Here is a 16,272-nt window from a genome sequence, read left to right on the forward strand (position 1 = left end):
ACTGATATCAAAAGCACTGAGCAACGAAAATTCCAGCCTTTAATTCATTACACATTTGTTCAGAGCAAATACAGTCTGATTATGCAGCACATAACAGATATTGGAGATGACAAATGCTTCTACAGACTACATGTGAACTTGTATTTGATAAGTCTGTATTTCAATACAGTATGCCAAATAATCATATGGAGCTGGGCAGTTTAATCATGTGATTTGTTTCATCTTTTGTTATTACACATACTTCCAATGCATCTTGCACTGTATCAAAATATCTACTTTTACTGTATAAAAATACCTATAGTTTTTCAGTACACTTTTTAGTTGTATCAAAATCATCACACAATTTACAATGTAGCTTTACCTGTGAAATCATATAACAAATGTGAATTGATCTGATTTGAAATGAAATGCAATGAACTGAATAAGATCTAATTGCAAATAATCAAATTAAACTGACTTATCTTTCAACTGATCTGCTCTCTAACAGAACATAAAATTATATGCACTAATACAGCCCTATACTTATTCTTCAAAACCCTCTGTACTGTTTTCCTGAAGCCTTGTAATTTGATCTACTATGATTTGAACCCCAGTATCACTCTGGACTCAGTATGAGCCCATGTCACCAGCAATCAAACATTATCATCCCATCAGGAGCATCTCAGCACTACAGCAACATGGACACCTTGTCCCCCTAATATGGCCACGCCCATGCCTGCATCCCCCTTCCCTCCACCCCCCCCCCCCCACCCCATTCACCACACACACTTCTACAACCACAAACCACATTGGCAGGAGTGCATGAACTCTATCCAGCATAATGCCACTCTTCTGCTCTCCTTCCACATAAGCCTGCTTCTCCAATTGGCCATGTGGGAACTACAGAGGGAAACGCATCAAATCTCCCATGCCTGGTGACATCTGTGATTGTAATATATACTCCCTAAAATGTGGATTTATATGGAGCTACAACAAATTTTGATAAGTTATGCCAGTACACCGGGATGGCTTTGTTTAAATATAAGATGGCAATCGTTGTATTTCAGCAGCACAAGGAGGACATACTGAGAGGTATGGGGAAAAGGAGAAGAATAGGATTTACCTGATTTTCCAAATCATTCTCTTATTTATGTTGACAACTTTCATAAATGACAGGTTCAGTTAGTTCTTAAAGGGATGGTATAGTTTTGGTTGAAATGGGGACTACAGGTTTTCAATTTTCCAGTGGAATAATGAGAAACATCTTATGAAATATGAAAAAGTATATGATCCTAAGAGGAATCAAAAGTTTATTTGATGTAAATTTGTTTTGAAATGGCTGAGATATCCAAGCAACGACAATACAAGGTGGGACCCACCTTTTATTAGGATAACTTTGTTTGACTTTGTTTTTGGATATCTCAGCCATTTTAAAACTGATTTTCCTGAAACAAAATTTGAATTCCTTTTAACTTTTCATCAAGTTGTTTCTGAGTATCTTGCAAAAAGCTAAAGCTCAATCATCATCTCAACTGATGGTATACTTTTCCTTTAAACAGATTCTCAGAGAGACAAAAAAAAAATCCACAAATGCATAATACCAGAGAATTCATCACTGTCTTCATATCTTATGTAGACAGGATTTCATTCTCATTCTGATGTACTCCTTGTTCATTATTTTTCCCCCTTTGAGCAGATATTGAAACATTGCAGCCAACAGTTTCATACGTATATGATATATGGGCAAATGTGGTCTTAAAATAAAAGAATCATGTTCTTTCCCACAAATGAAAGAAAACTTTCTTTAGTCCAAAAGAAAAAAAAAAGAATTTTCACATAAAAAAGTAAGACCCAACAATATATCTGAAAGTCATTCCTTGCACGAAAACAGAGAATATTTCTTCAAAATAAAGATCATGCCCATTGGCACTATTCAGAAAGAGCAATAAATGTGAACAAAACATTCATCTGCATCACAGCAATGGATGCAGTCATGAGGTAACCAGCTTAACTTCAGTTTTAACTTTCAGTTTTCAGTTATTACTCCCTTTGCTTACTTGGCTTTTGCTTTCCACATAGGAACATAAAGCAAATCCCACAGAGTTGAAGCCTCCTCTTGGACTAGTGGCACAATGCAGTCGTCTGACTCCAAAATGTTTCACCTCGTAAAGAATCACTCACGACCGACATCCGCAAGGTTACAGAAATCGCTTGCAGAAATTATTCCTTTTCCGTATCATCTTCTGCTTAAAAGATCCCTATAAACCCTCCCCCATCCCCCCCCCCAAAAAAAAATAGAAGAAAATAAATCCACTGGTAGTTAATCCTCGATCTGCTAATATCCTGACAAATCCAGCAACTTCGGAAACATTGTCATCTTAGTGAAACTCTCTTTTCTTCTACTCATTCCCAAGCTCAGTCTAATATGTCCCTGCCCACTCCTTCCTTGATACACAGTACAGTACGGTACCTGTATTGTACCTTAAGAAATATTGTGGATCAGTCTTAACAAACTTACACACACATGAACCACAAATGTATGCATAAAAACTAACACTGTTTATACAAAAACAATGAAATTAATTCATTTGTGAAGAATATAACAATGTCAAACAAAAAGAGTCAAGCAACCATAAAAACCTCTTCATCAGCTTTCTCTGTTTTGTTTTACAAATGCTAAATTCCCAGCTTCAGAGATTTTATTGATTTCCCCCTTGTTTCCAACATTTGCTCTCTGCCATATATCAAAATGCAGTCTTGATAGACATCATACAGCACAATATTTCAAGTCAGACATGGAAACAAAGTTTGGCTACAATTGATAGTAGTCACTCAAATATCATGCATTCCGTGACCTCACAATCACTTTCATGACACAAGAGAAAACATGTCTGAGCAAAACAAAAACAAAAACAAAAAAAAAGACTGTCAACCTCAGAATGAATTCAATACCTGAACTCAGCCTTCATTCACACCCCCGCTTTCCAACCCACGTATCTCATCATTTGACTGCTCCCTTGGCTCTGTTGTTTACCCTGCTAGTTGGTTTTTTGCTTGCTATTTACAAAGAGCCCAGAGCATCACTGTGACATAAGTTACATCAACAGTAAGCAACAGGTAAGTTTAAAGAGCCATTCGACAAAAATTATTGCCAAACATAATGGCATGCAGTGAAATTCAAAGAACTGGTGTGTTACTTCTGCCTATTAAAACTCAGATAGCATTTGACACCGACAATGTCATGAACCTTTAATATGGGTTTGTATACACCACAGTGTCCACCCATTGCTGATTGACGGTAGGGTAACAGTCATGACATAACCGACACTCCCCGTCAACTAACCTAGCACGCAGAGACACTAGTGTTAGCCATGTCTTGTGAGACACTCTATTCATATAACAGCCCGCTCATGCATTATACAGCAGTCATCTTCTGGTCTGATATGACTGGCCCTAGAGGTAAACACGAAGGGCCCTGCCGATACACCACATCTCGGCACTGCATATTATGCGGCATGCCAATTTTTGCCGCCGATTATCTTTCCTCCCATTTCGGCCTTTCTCCGGCACGCTATTTGCAAGTCGTTGTAATGTTTGCATGCATAATTTGTCCGCCCATTGGTGCCAATTGATGTCCTGCTGTGCTTGCAAATACAGCTCAGCAGTGAGACGAGTTGATAGCTTTCAGAGGTTAATATGCTTTCCACGCCTCGCTTGTTTTCACTCTGCCTGCAGTCACGTTTTCTTGTCTGTTGCCATATCAGCACAACATTTCGGCAGCTGGGGGTGACCTTTTACATTCTTGGCCTTGCCGAGTATTTCAGCTCCTAGTTTAAAGCATGAACATTTATTTACATTCACATAACAGTGTCTTCTGTTTTTTCGTGAATATGAAAGACAATTTTACTTGCTGAAATAGACTATCACACAATTGCGACCAAGTTCTTTCTTTTTTCATATCAAAAGTTTAATAGCAACGTCGCATTTTTAACCCAAACGTAGCTCAACTATAGATTGCCAAGCTTGTTACGACACCTTTCCTTTGAAAGTATTTTTCTTGCGAAGTGGTTGTGTATGAACATGTAGGCTCTGGTGACAATAACTGGAAAAAAAATCTCTGCCGGTTGGTGCATTTTTTTTTTAAAGCCTGTGTTTCCTTACAAAGACAGCATACAGTCCATGCAGGGGCAACCAAACTACCAGAGTGTATTCCCCCCAAAAAAATGCTACCATGTGATCATGAAGCCCACCGGCATGAAATGGTTATTGGTACAACTCAAACTGGTCTGAACCTTGCCATATCATATAGCATCAACAATGGCTGTTCTGTCACAGCATGAAGGCTACTACTTGATATGGTACTCTCGTAACATACCATGGTAGGTAAATTGTATACCGGTATATATATTCAGTCAGCCCTCACGAGACTGTACACAGCCTACCATGGCAATTACATATTAGCAACTAAATGAACTACTGCTTGTTTTACAAGGTTTCAAACTATCATGCATGTTACGTTCTGTTGGTAGTTATGGCCACAAGAATCCGTCATTTGGAGCTAAATACTGGACAACAAGGATAGCATGAGTCCATGCCTTTTACCTAAGAAGTTGAACGGGAGAGGGACGAAAGATATCTAGAAGCGCATGAAAGGTAATGTCAACGTACTTGCTAATAACAATGACATCATACTACAGTACAAAGCACTTGCACATGTGCTTCTAATGCAAACAAAGTCTCCAGGAACTTTGTTTAATTCCATTACTATGAGACTTCAAAAGGCAAACAGTGAAGTTTGTTTGCATTAAAAAAAGAGAAAAAGTGTGTGTGTTATATCTGTATCTGTTAATATTTTCTACGATACAGATTTGAGATTGTGAATTTATGATTCAACTTGAGCTTAAATGCAGAACGCATTGCGTGATGACTTGTGTTTGTGGCGATCATTGCCCGGGGTAAAGGCAGGGCTACTGTAAACAAGTGTCATATTTCTGTGTGCGGGGAACATGGCACTGGCCTTTTCTTTCTCTGTTATCATCATTTTCCTCGCGGCACAATCGCGAAACTGGCTGCTCTGTAATTCTAAGTGACACTTATCTCGCAATGGCTTGACGATGCAGAGGCGAGGAATATTAGCCGCCCACTGCAGATTTATCAGCGTGAGAGAGAGAAAGGAGAAAAACTTTGCTACTATTTCACCAAAGGAAGGATATATTACACACACACACACACACACACACACACACATACAAATAATAATTAAAAAAACTCTTTTGCCGTACAAAATAGCAAATTGTAAAGTTTGAAGTTGAGGCATGGCAAAGGAAGTCAGGTTTCCTCATAACTTATATAAAGATATGCTTTTTATACCACAACATGACAAAAGGATAGTCTATTAAATATCAAAATAAATGTACAAGGTATACTTCAGTGGGTTTTATTTGTGGGCTTTTTTGAAGTAATGTACAACTTTTCTGATCAACTGGCATCAGGTCAACTCCCCTTCAGAACCTTTCTACTTTCTTTTCTCGTAATTTAAATACAAATGCACCTATTTTGAACAATTTTGGGGAAATTTAAAGGGGAAGTTAAAAAAAATACATCTGGGTAATGCAGACAGACCGCTGAAGTACTCTGAGAAAATATCACAGAAGTCTGACAATCTGTCTAGAAGTTATAAATGTCGAATGTCTAGGCCAATTTCATGCACCACCCAGTCCAAATTGGAACTCTTCGACAATTTGTAAAGTCACAGCAGCAGAGGTATATTCAGGTTTATGCAAAAACTATTCCACAAATATTCACAGCTAATGAAGAAGCACAACTTTTGACCTGTTACTATCAAGATATGTCAGTGCAAACATCACACTCTATGCCTAGAGACCTTAAATTGATGCCTTGATGACCTACAAATATGAAATTGTGTTAAAGTCTCTCTGTGTTTCCATTAAGTACTGTAAAACGAGAAACATTCACAGTATGAAACTTTTGTGAAATAGTGCTGATCTTCTTTTTTTATGCATTAAATTTTTGCAAATTGCCACTGGCATTCAATGCATGATGTAGAAAAAAAACTTTCACATGCATTTTACTTTCACAAATCTTGGCTCCTCTCAAAATTTGTACAAGTTTCAAGTACCGTAAAATGTCTGTTTTTTACATGATATGGTTCATTATTTTATCTTGTCTTAATTCTAATGAGAGATGGAAGAAATGACTCCTCTGCTCTGAATGTTGAAATTTAAAGCATTTTATTTTCTTCCCAGATTTTCCTAAAGATACACTATGCATTCACTGGCACTCAACAGAGCACAGTACATGTTTTCCTGAAAATGTATATATTTGCGCAAATAGCAGTTTTAAAGAGAGATTGTATGGATTCAAAATCTAAAAAGGGGAAAGACATAAACATGCGTCAATACATGGGTATTTTTATTTAGAAATCTCCCTCAAATTACACTTACTATGAAACTAACAATTATTGCAAGGGATTTTAAAAGAAAACCATAAAAAGTTCGATGTATCCCTTGACGGAGCAGCCATAGAGTTGACAAAGCAACCATAAAAGTCACTATGTAAAGAGTTGTCCATTAAGACTATTTAAATCTATATTCTCTTGTCATATTTGTGATACTCATGTCAAATTCATAGAAGTTTGTAGTTTAGAACCCAACTGGTGTAATTAATATGCTGATGAGTATTCCACATCAAATTTTACCTTTTCTGGATATTGATATCATTTGTTGATGTTGACTATAAACTTGCGACGCATTATTTTTTTTTTCATCCTTGAAAATGATCACAAATTCTATTTAATGATTTTGTCTGCTTAAAGTGTAATATTGGCACCATGGATTGGAGAATAATGTAAAATGGCTCCCCCACTGTCTAAACATCGACATATTTAAGGCCATGATTAGTTTAAATCCCCTCAGTTACCCCTAATCAACAGATCTAATCTATGTGCATTAGGACAACATTTATTCATAACTAGACAGAATGGCCTGATATCAACTTGTAACCATATTCATGTGTCACTGCTTGCTTTCAATTACAATGATCTAGTTCAAGTCTAAGCCTAACAATCAGGACCGTGACAGTCCTCATGTCTGCTTTTCTCAGTGTATCAAAGCAGTCTGCCAGGGCTGGGTTTATAATCCCAGTGATTGATAACACAAATCAAAGAGCAAACATTGCTAGGTAACATAAATGCCTGTAGTGCTGGGCAATCGATAAACGACTGCCTAGAAACGGCACACTCTGGTGGGATCAGTTTATCTTGTCGCTGCTATGATTACATCCCTAAATCTTGCCAACTGGTGAATGAGCAGCTTTCTTATCTTTCAATAAACATCTCTCTTGACTGCAAACAACAAGAATGATATGGATTCTCCACTTCAGCCATCTAGAGATAAGAATGCCAGATTTCACATGAGAGCTTTTCCTCTTTCTACACACATTTTAAAGGACAAGTCCACCTTCATATACATGTGGATTGAGAGAATGCAGCAATAATAGTAGAACACATAGGTGAAAGTTTGAGAAAAATTGGACAATCTGTTCAAAAGTTATGAATTTTTGGACGGTTCCACAATCGCTGGATGTGAAGACTAATACAGCTAGTGATGTCATATGTGTACAATGGTGTAATGAAAATATAAAGAAAATTCAACATATTTTCACTTTTCTTGCATATAATCTCATTAATGTAGTGTTAAAGCAGAACCATGTGGACTTATTGCAAACATTATTTTTGAAACATCTGCACAAACTGGAGTGAAGTATAGGAATGTCTTGCTTTCTTTCCTTTTCCCTTCTTTCTAATGCAGCACATTCGTCAGTTTTACACGTGCATTTAAGGAAACTTCAGCTATAGAAACATAAGTGCATTACTATACGAGTTAGCAATAAAGGTTATAGTATCTCTTTTGCAAGCATCATAAAATGTTGCATAGTTGGAGAGCAATGTCTCTCAATATCAGGTATGAAATCTAAATGAAATACAACAATGAGTTTTGAAAACAGACATGAAAAACTAACCCCACATCAATGAAGGATATGTTCTCATTTTGCACCAAGAATAATAGTTTGACATTTTTCAGGGTCCAAATGAATTCACTTGCAGTCTACAATAATGTTTCCCCCTTCATCGTAGAGAAGTTTCTAGTTTTTTGTTATTCTGAGGAAAGGTCTAAATTACCTACCTTTACAATAAACCAGCTTATGATAGGAATCTAATTTTCAGGGTTACAAAAGAGACACACAAACTTTGATACAGATGTGAAATTGAATGACAACCAAACTTTCTATGTCATGTTCTGCTGTGATTCACATAACTTCAACAAGTTTTCCTTCTATTTGCATCAGGGCAGTGGTCAGATGCGCAAACATCCTGAGGGCAGTATGTCCATGTCCTATTTTGACACCAAAAGCAGAGCCATCCTACGTAGATCTGATCAGAGATTGGAGATCAAACATGGACCCCCCCCCCCCTTAACTTCTTGCATTGGAAGCATTCTCTGTGTTCTGGAGGCTCGGCAAGAAATTATTGCACACGCCTTGGGTCTCCGACTTGAAATGGGTGTCCTTCAGGCAGATGAGAGCATGCATCTCGTGTTGTAATATGATAACAGCTTTCAGGCACTCCTCCAAAGTCCACATCTCTACATCTTTTGTCGAACAAAATATGTTGTCTCTGGCCATGGCAGCATTTATATTACAAGCTATGATAGAACATTATGTAATATGAGACCGCACATCACAACCATGCAATGTTGTAAATAGTTTTTGAATATCTTTAATATCCTGTTTTATTTTATTTATTTTCATGTTTTAACTTTTTTTTTTACTATAGTAGGCCTAAAAATTGTGCATCTTGGGTCAACAAGGCTGATTTGGATGTTTTGTTTTCAGCAAGTGTTTACAACCCTTCTCTCTCTCAGTTTGCGATTTCATAAGGCAAAAGATTTCAAAGTCTGAGTGGTGTTTTAACCATTTTAGAATCTCATATTTTTTGTTTAAAGTTATTTTACTCTGCTTTCCACTGAGGTGGTATGTGAAAGTGTCCACAATTGAGCTTTAAAATAAAGAAAACAATTGTTGAAACAGAAGTTCTGATAGTTTTATATATCAGCATGAACAGAATTTGGTTCAAAAGCAAGAAAAAAGCTCAATAACATTCCCTAACAGTGTTTTCAGCTTTAGGGTCTTTGAATACATGTACAGGGTACATGTAACAAGTCACATACTTTAGTATACAATGCATGATCTCGATCAATGCACCAAACCAGAATCTATGAGCAACAAAATGTGTAATAAGCTTTATTGCATTTTTGAAAGAAATATAATTGCACAGGTGTTAATCATGCATACAAGGTAACATAGTCTTGAATGTCGCAAGACAGAGCATGCAGCATTTGCTCAGTAAATCAAGTGTATTTTACAACATTGCACAATCATGTGCCATAAATTAAATACAATGTGGTGCCGATTCAACTAGTCACACGTCATGTTAAGAATGCATCATACTATGAATCATGCCCAAGGTACATGAGGCTCACACCCTTATAGCTCTCAACTGATGCTTGAGGCTGTAATAGATCTGTCATTATTCATCCAATACATTAATAAGAACTGTTCAATATCAGAGGATTTAGTTTTTATGGTACTGCATATTTATGGTCTCATTCAGTTCAAAAATAAAATGTAGATGTTCATGATCACGAACCATGCAGCAAAGATCCAGAGTAGAGTACTTGAAATAACTTATCAATCATATAAAAAATGCAATCAATATTTTCCCCATCTTTTTCCCCTTACTGATGTTACAAACTCTGGATTTCATTAAGCCTCAAGCACAAGAAAGAGGCGACTCTATCCATACATTTTAAATGTTCCTTTAAAATTATAAAATCTTGGCATGCTCCCCAACTTCTTTTTTTTTTCTTCATATAGCCTCCTGCCTTTTTATGAGTTGGCATGTTCTGTGTGGTACATTTGTATTGAGAGTGCCCAGTGATGTGCAACTATTTTGGTTACTATACATTGTAATTTGCAATGATTTCATGGCACCAGTGAAATAAGAACTTTGAAGATTTGCAAATGCCTGCTTGGACTCAATTAAAAGGATTTTCTATTCATTAAACCACCAGCAATGTTTTTGCTTTTGGTAAAACATGCATTATACAATCTGTATGTCAACTACTCCATGATATTCAGCGCTATCCTTTATTCCCAGGCTTTATGGTTCATCAAATCATGTCCATACAGAACATTAACATTTTGGTCATCAAAAGTCTTCCAATTTACATTTAGTGTTATAAACACATCTTATTCAATTCATGCTGACAGGTATGGAACAAAAGATACAACACCAATGAATTTTCTTTTTTTTATCAGTTTCCCAAAATTTTACTTACATGCTCACTCTGTCTCTCACCATTTCTCCCTCCCTTTATCACTGATTTCAAGTCCCTATACTGTAAAAGTGGATATTCTCGAGCGACTAATTTTTTGCGCTTGGCCGGGTAAGAAGAATTTTGCGTGTTTTTAATTCCACGGAATCAAGGCATCATGCACAGGAACATGTGGCAAGCAAAAATATTCGCGCGCTTTTATTTTTGCGCTAGTTTCTGGTTGCGCGAAATGCACAAAAATTTCAACACCGCGAAAATTTCCACTTTTACAGTATGATTCCTTCCCTACTTTTTCTATGTTCGTCTCTCTCTCTTTGTCTTTCTCAATATAATTCCTCCTTTTTTTTCTCCTTCCTCTTCAAGAATTTCTTCTTGTGCTCTTCTCCTTGTTCATGTCTCACTGTCTCTGCCTATAGGCTCTTTCTCTTTCTCACACTTTTTTTTTCTCTGGCACAAAGAATCCCACTGACCCCTCCAAACATGTATTTTTTCCCCTAATAATTTTCATTTTTGATTCCATGAAACACAAATGGAAATTTTCACAGTAACTTAGAATGTGTTAACAAATTGAACCAACAATTATGGATTTTTTACCTATATAAATACAAATCAGCTCATTACAATAAGAAGGAAGAAAATTATATTCACATAACTTTAACACTAAACCATCACAATCATATCACAACATATAATCAAGCAAAGTGGACAAATAACTTGTCAGAATCCATTCTGTATTATACTGTATACCCCATATATTTTAATAGCGAGTCTAAATTTTCGCAAATCGAGACTTCCCGACGATTTCACGAGCGGTTGAATTCGCAATCGTCGAGTACTGTATGAATGGAGAAATACATATGTGTGCGTCACATTCATATCGGGAGTCTTTATTTTTGTGTGTCTTTAATATTTCGCGAATAGCACCTGACTCGTGAATTCGCGTAAATAAAAACCTTGCAAAATATTCAACGTATACAGTAAAAAAGCAAACCAACAAAAACTCTCCCTACCCTACACCTAAAATCTTACCCCTACCTCATCCCACTAATCCCACATACATTCCCACATATACACACCTACTTACATATCATTAATAACATATCACCACTATTCCCAAATCCTCTCCTTACCAAAACCATATATCTCATTATTTATACATCCTTTATAACATAATACATACACACACACACACACACACACACACACACACACACACACACAAATATTACTTATTCTCGCATATATCACCCCAGCGCAAGTCATCTACCTTTTCAGTTTCTGCAGGGAGTATTTGGAGTCTGTGTTGCCCTTGGAAACGGGTAAGCTCTCCAGGTTTGCCATGAGGAGGTTGACAGCTGAGTGCAGCTCGTCCACATACATACTCTCCATCTCCTTGACGATGAACTTTGGTCCTTTCTTGGTCTGCATCAAAACAACAAAACCCCACAATATCAAGCAGAGATAAACATTAATCTCGTATATATCTTCCTTTCTGTCATTTTTCCATATCCAAGTATATAGCATCTGTTGTCTTGACAATGATCTTTGCATCCACCTCCACTCTGTACTGCCCCACTCACTAATAGAGACAACACACAACAACAGACAAAATACATTAAAGCCAGACAAACTCCCACACCATACATGCATGTATGCAATGGCTAGACAGTCTGTGAATCTTTAACAGAAAACATGAAGGGTTTAGGTGGACGTTGACCTCTGCAAATATCAAAGTTTTATAGAGCTCTGACAAAAATGGTCATGGGGAAAGTTTCAACAGGAAATACAGAAACTGGAAACCATTGTCTTTTCAGCCAAAAATCAATTTGAATACATATATTGAAATTGAATGCAGCTTTACTGTCAAAGGTTACTGGTATTCAGCATATCTGTATATATATATATCACTGTGACCTTTAACTTCAAATTGCGACATTTGAGACTAGGATTGGATTATTTTCATCAATGTGTTCTTACCTTTGCTATTTGTTCGGCAAGCTGCAACCTCCCATCCAGTTCCCTCCTGATCTGAGCCGCCTGTTCGTCTGCATTGTCCAGCTATAGAGAAAGAGGAAATGATGAGGCTGATCTGACTGTGCAGGACCTTTAAGAGTCAAAAGATGGTTCATTTCATATTAAAAGTAACACATGACTAGCCAACTGAGGGCTGAAATTGGTATGTTAACAGTGTAAAGAAAAATACATAAAAATTGATTTGTGATAAAGAAATAACATATATGAAATTAGAATGAAAATATACATGACAAAATGAGTACTATATGAAACATGAGTACAATTCAGAATATCAAATTTGGATTCATAATGGAAAATGAAATGAAGGCTGAATAACAATGAATAATTCTGAGAAGAAATATTATAAAACTTACTGGGAACTGGGAGAATCTATGAAATGTTGTTTGCACTTTGTCTGAATCAGACAGCTTTGCATTTGGATGTGTGAAATTAGATGCATGTCTTAAGAAAGAAGTCTCTACATTGTGGGTTATATCATGATAAAGATCAGCAAACTCTTATACACAGGATTTGTTGCCTACTTTCTAACCATTCTATTTCACATTTCATACAAGTGGTTTTTGTTTTTAAATCAATGTAATTTGTACCACAAATTATTTAACACACCCTTTTCTATATTCTCTTTAAACTTTTTAACTGTGTGAATGTAAATTCATCATTAAATCCTGGTAAACAATATTCCACTATTGGGTAAATATACCCAACATGAATTTGAATGAGATCTGACATCATAAGAGTATATTGTTTATGATGGCACCACAACATGATTTTAATACCCATTATCTCTATGGTAAATATGCTCTTTAGCTTCTCCGAGCTTAACCACGGTTGACACAATATTCACCAGGACTTCCCTACCAATGGAAGGCCAAAAGGGAATCACTAGCAAAGACTGAATGCTCTAATTGCTGAAACACACTGCCTGATTCGTACTCCTGTTTTGCTGCAAGAAGATATACAAACACATGTATGTATATCATTATCAGTCTTCTTCTTCTTCTTCTTCTTCTGCTTTAGAATACACCCTTACAGAAATGCGAGCGTGCGGCAAGCTTGCAGAGTATTTGCTCTTGTACTGTAAAAGTGGATATTTTCGCGCAACTAATTTTTCACGCTCAGCCAGGTAAAATGAGCTCCGTGTGTTTTAATTCCGCAGAATCAAGACATCAACCACTGGAACATATAGCAAGCAAAAATATTAGCCCGTTTTTATTTTCGCGCTAGTTTTTGGTTGCGTGAAATGTGCAAAAATTTCAACACCTTGAAAATTTCCACCTTTACAGTAGCCTGCAAGCTTGCTGCGAGCTCGCAGAGTTCCTGCAAGCTTGTCATAAGTGTACAATTAACTCGCGGGCAAGTAGCGTGATCTGAAACTTTTTATCGCGAGCTTAATAAGGTGACCGCAAGCTTGTCACAAGCTTGCCGCACACTCAAATTTCTGTAAGGGCAATCTGCCTCTTTCAATCATGAATATTGCTGCAGATATTACCAATTTCCGTGCATGTGTGTGTGTATTTGTTTGACCACTTCACGGGGATTTCCCCTGTTCTTTAATTAAAAGAGAAGTGAAGTGGGTTCTTTTGAGTGCATATAGTGTATGAACTCACTACACATGGGACCAACAGGAACAAGTCTCCTACAAGAGACTTGGTAATGATGATAAAGTGCCTTGCCGAAGAGGGCACTCCTGCCGCATTGGGACTCAAACCTCACACTTGCACGGAAGCCTTTGGTCTTATCCATGTGTTCGTAACCTCTCAGCCACGGTACTTACTCATTAACTCATGGTGACAGCCGAAAAAAACATGGATGCGTGATGTGACAACACCAACACAAAATTATTAATTTGCAACTTAGTGCAAACACACACAAAGCATAGTAGGAGAGTGAGGTTTCCAGTGTTAGGTTGACTCAGGTTGTGACTGTCTACAGACAGTCTAATTCCCACTTCTTGCCCAAGAAAGGGAGTGGATTAGACTGTCTACAGACAGTCTAATTCCCACTTCTTGCCCAAGAAAGGGAGTGGGTTTTCTCTTTCATAAAAACCGCCCACACCGCCATTCTGAGTGACATGCCCCCCTAACTGACAATTGGGGACATTTATTATTCGCATTCACACAGGCAAAATAGTGGGATAACGACTGCAGTCTGAATATATACCACGGTTGGTGTTTTTTTTTTTGTGTGTGTGTGTGTGTGTGTGTGTGTGTGTGCTCGTATGGACTAACAGACATATCCCACTAAGACACCCATTGCAACAACTTATTGTTAAACTGTGCATGCTCGAAATCTATCAAAATGATCACTCTTGCCCTTGCATATTTGGGCGCTGTTCAATCATGCATGTTTTGAATGACGGGATAAAAAATCTAAATTTGCTAAATGTTCCTACACATTCGCCACAGTGCAAATTAACATTCCTCCCCATAGGCACACACACACACACACAACACACACACACACAAAAAAAACCAGCACCACCAAAGTGTTCATTTTACACTTCCTAAGAAACCATACTGCAGTCAGCTCCTGCTACGTAGGCTTTTTATATACCACCTTGGTTTTCTGATTTGTTTTGCAAAAGAAACAATTTAAAGGCCTATCTGTAAATTGCCATTCGTAGATCTAAGCCCCCATCACACTAGAGCGGATCGAGCCAACGAATGCCCAACGGATTCGAAAATTTGGTGATAACGCTCACATCCGTTGCTCATCGCTCGTGACCCGTTTGACGTTCGCTGTATCCGCTAGCTGTTCATACAGATTCACAGAGATCCGCCGGAGCCAAATTTTGATTTTGGACATGTCCAAAATCTTGAGCGGATGACAATCCACTTTGTGTTCGTTTAACATCCGCTGTTCGAAAGTTTTGCTCGCTCTGCATCCTTTTCTTATTCGTCCGCCGTTCGACCAAATTCGCCCAGCAAATCTGGACAGCAACATACGTTAATTAAACGTAGTAGAAAAGAAAATAACAGATATTCACAGCACACATGACATTTCACTATGCATAGTCTGGCTTAAGTAATATTGTATGAATAATAACTGCATTTGTAGTGCTTGCCATCGATAACATTATTCTAAACCGCTGCTATATAAGTTAACCTGTAGTATATGGGTATCTCTGCATGGAAATTGGGAATTGTGAAGTTCGACTCCCGTTATCATAAGATGAATAATGTTATCTGGTGAATTTAATGCTTAACCATGGTTAAAGGACTTAACCGTGGTTAAAGGACTTCACCTTGTATACATTCTGTATTGATGTTATTGATAAAACTATGCATTGTATCTCAAAGGTAAATATTGATAGATTGACTCTAACCCCTAAAACATTGAATCTCAAACGCAAATTTTGTGCAATACAACATATTAACACCTATCGACAATGTTACTGTGATTTTTCCATTGTTATTGGTGCTGCTGGTGAATATTATTTCCTGTAATTGATTAGTAGGACCCACCTTTTATTTATGATAGAGAATGTGAACAAGCATGCTGGAAGAGATGAGATGAAGAGAGGACTGTCGTGAGGAGACTCTTATTTTTTCTTTAGTACAGTATTTATTTTGATGATCTTTGATGATTTGCCCAATCACTCTTCATGAACATCCAGAAATCCAAGATAATGAGCCAAAACCAACATCAAATTTTGAAGAATATGCCCAATCGAGCTAAATATCATCATCAAGCTAAAATTATAACACATCATTACACGACATACCCATCAAAATGCTTAAACAGACAGAGCACGAGAGAGCAGACAAGAACTTGATTGTTCACTCATGAATTTTGTTAGCTTAGCAAGTCAACAGACAACAAAAGAAAGATGACTGTCACACAA

The 16,272-nt window shown here is 37.2% G+C and overlaps 1 protein-coding gene across 1 annotated transcript in view; it reads right to left on the minus strand.

The window, feature by feature from the left end:
• The window catches only part of LOC139740568 (calcium-dependent secretion activator 1-like), a 91,815-nt gene that overhangs the window by 50,172 nt on the left and 25,371 nt on the right, over positions 1 to 16,272 (minus strand). The window contains exons 2-3 of the mRNA XM_071651154.1: positions 12,372 to 12,452; positions 11,662 to 11,816 (exon numbers count right to left, since the gene is read on the minus strand). Coding sequence (XP_071507255.1) covers positions 11,662 to 11,816; positions 12,372 to 12,452 — 236 coding nt within the window. The remainder of the gene's footprint in view (positions 1 to 11,661; positions 11,817 to 12,371; positions 12,453 to 16,272) is intronic.

This window comes from Diadema antillarum, unplaced genomic scaffold (assembly GCF_040938485.1).
Source record: "Diadema antillarum isolate AM-2024a unplaced genomic scaffold, OU_Dant_1.0 seq00000861_RagTag, whole genome shotgun sequence".
Classification (NCBI taxonomy): domain Eukaryota; kingdom Metazoa; phylum Echinodermata; class Echinoidea; order Diadematoida; family Diadematidae; genus Diadema; species Diadema antillarum.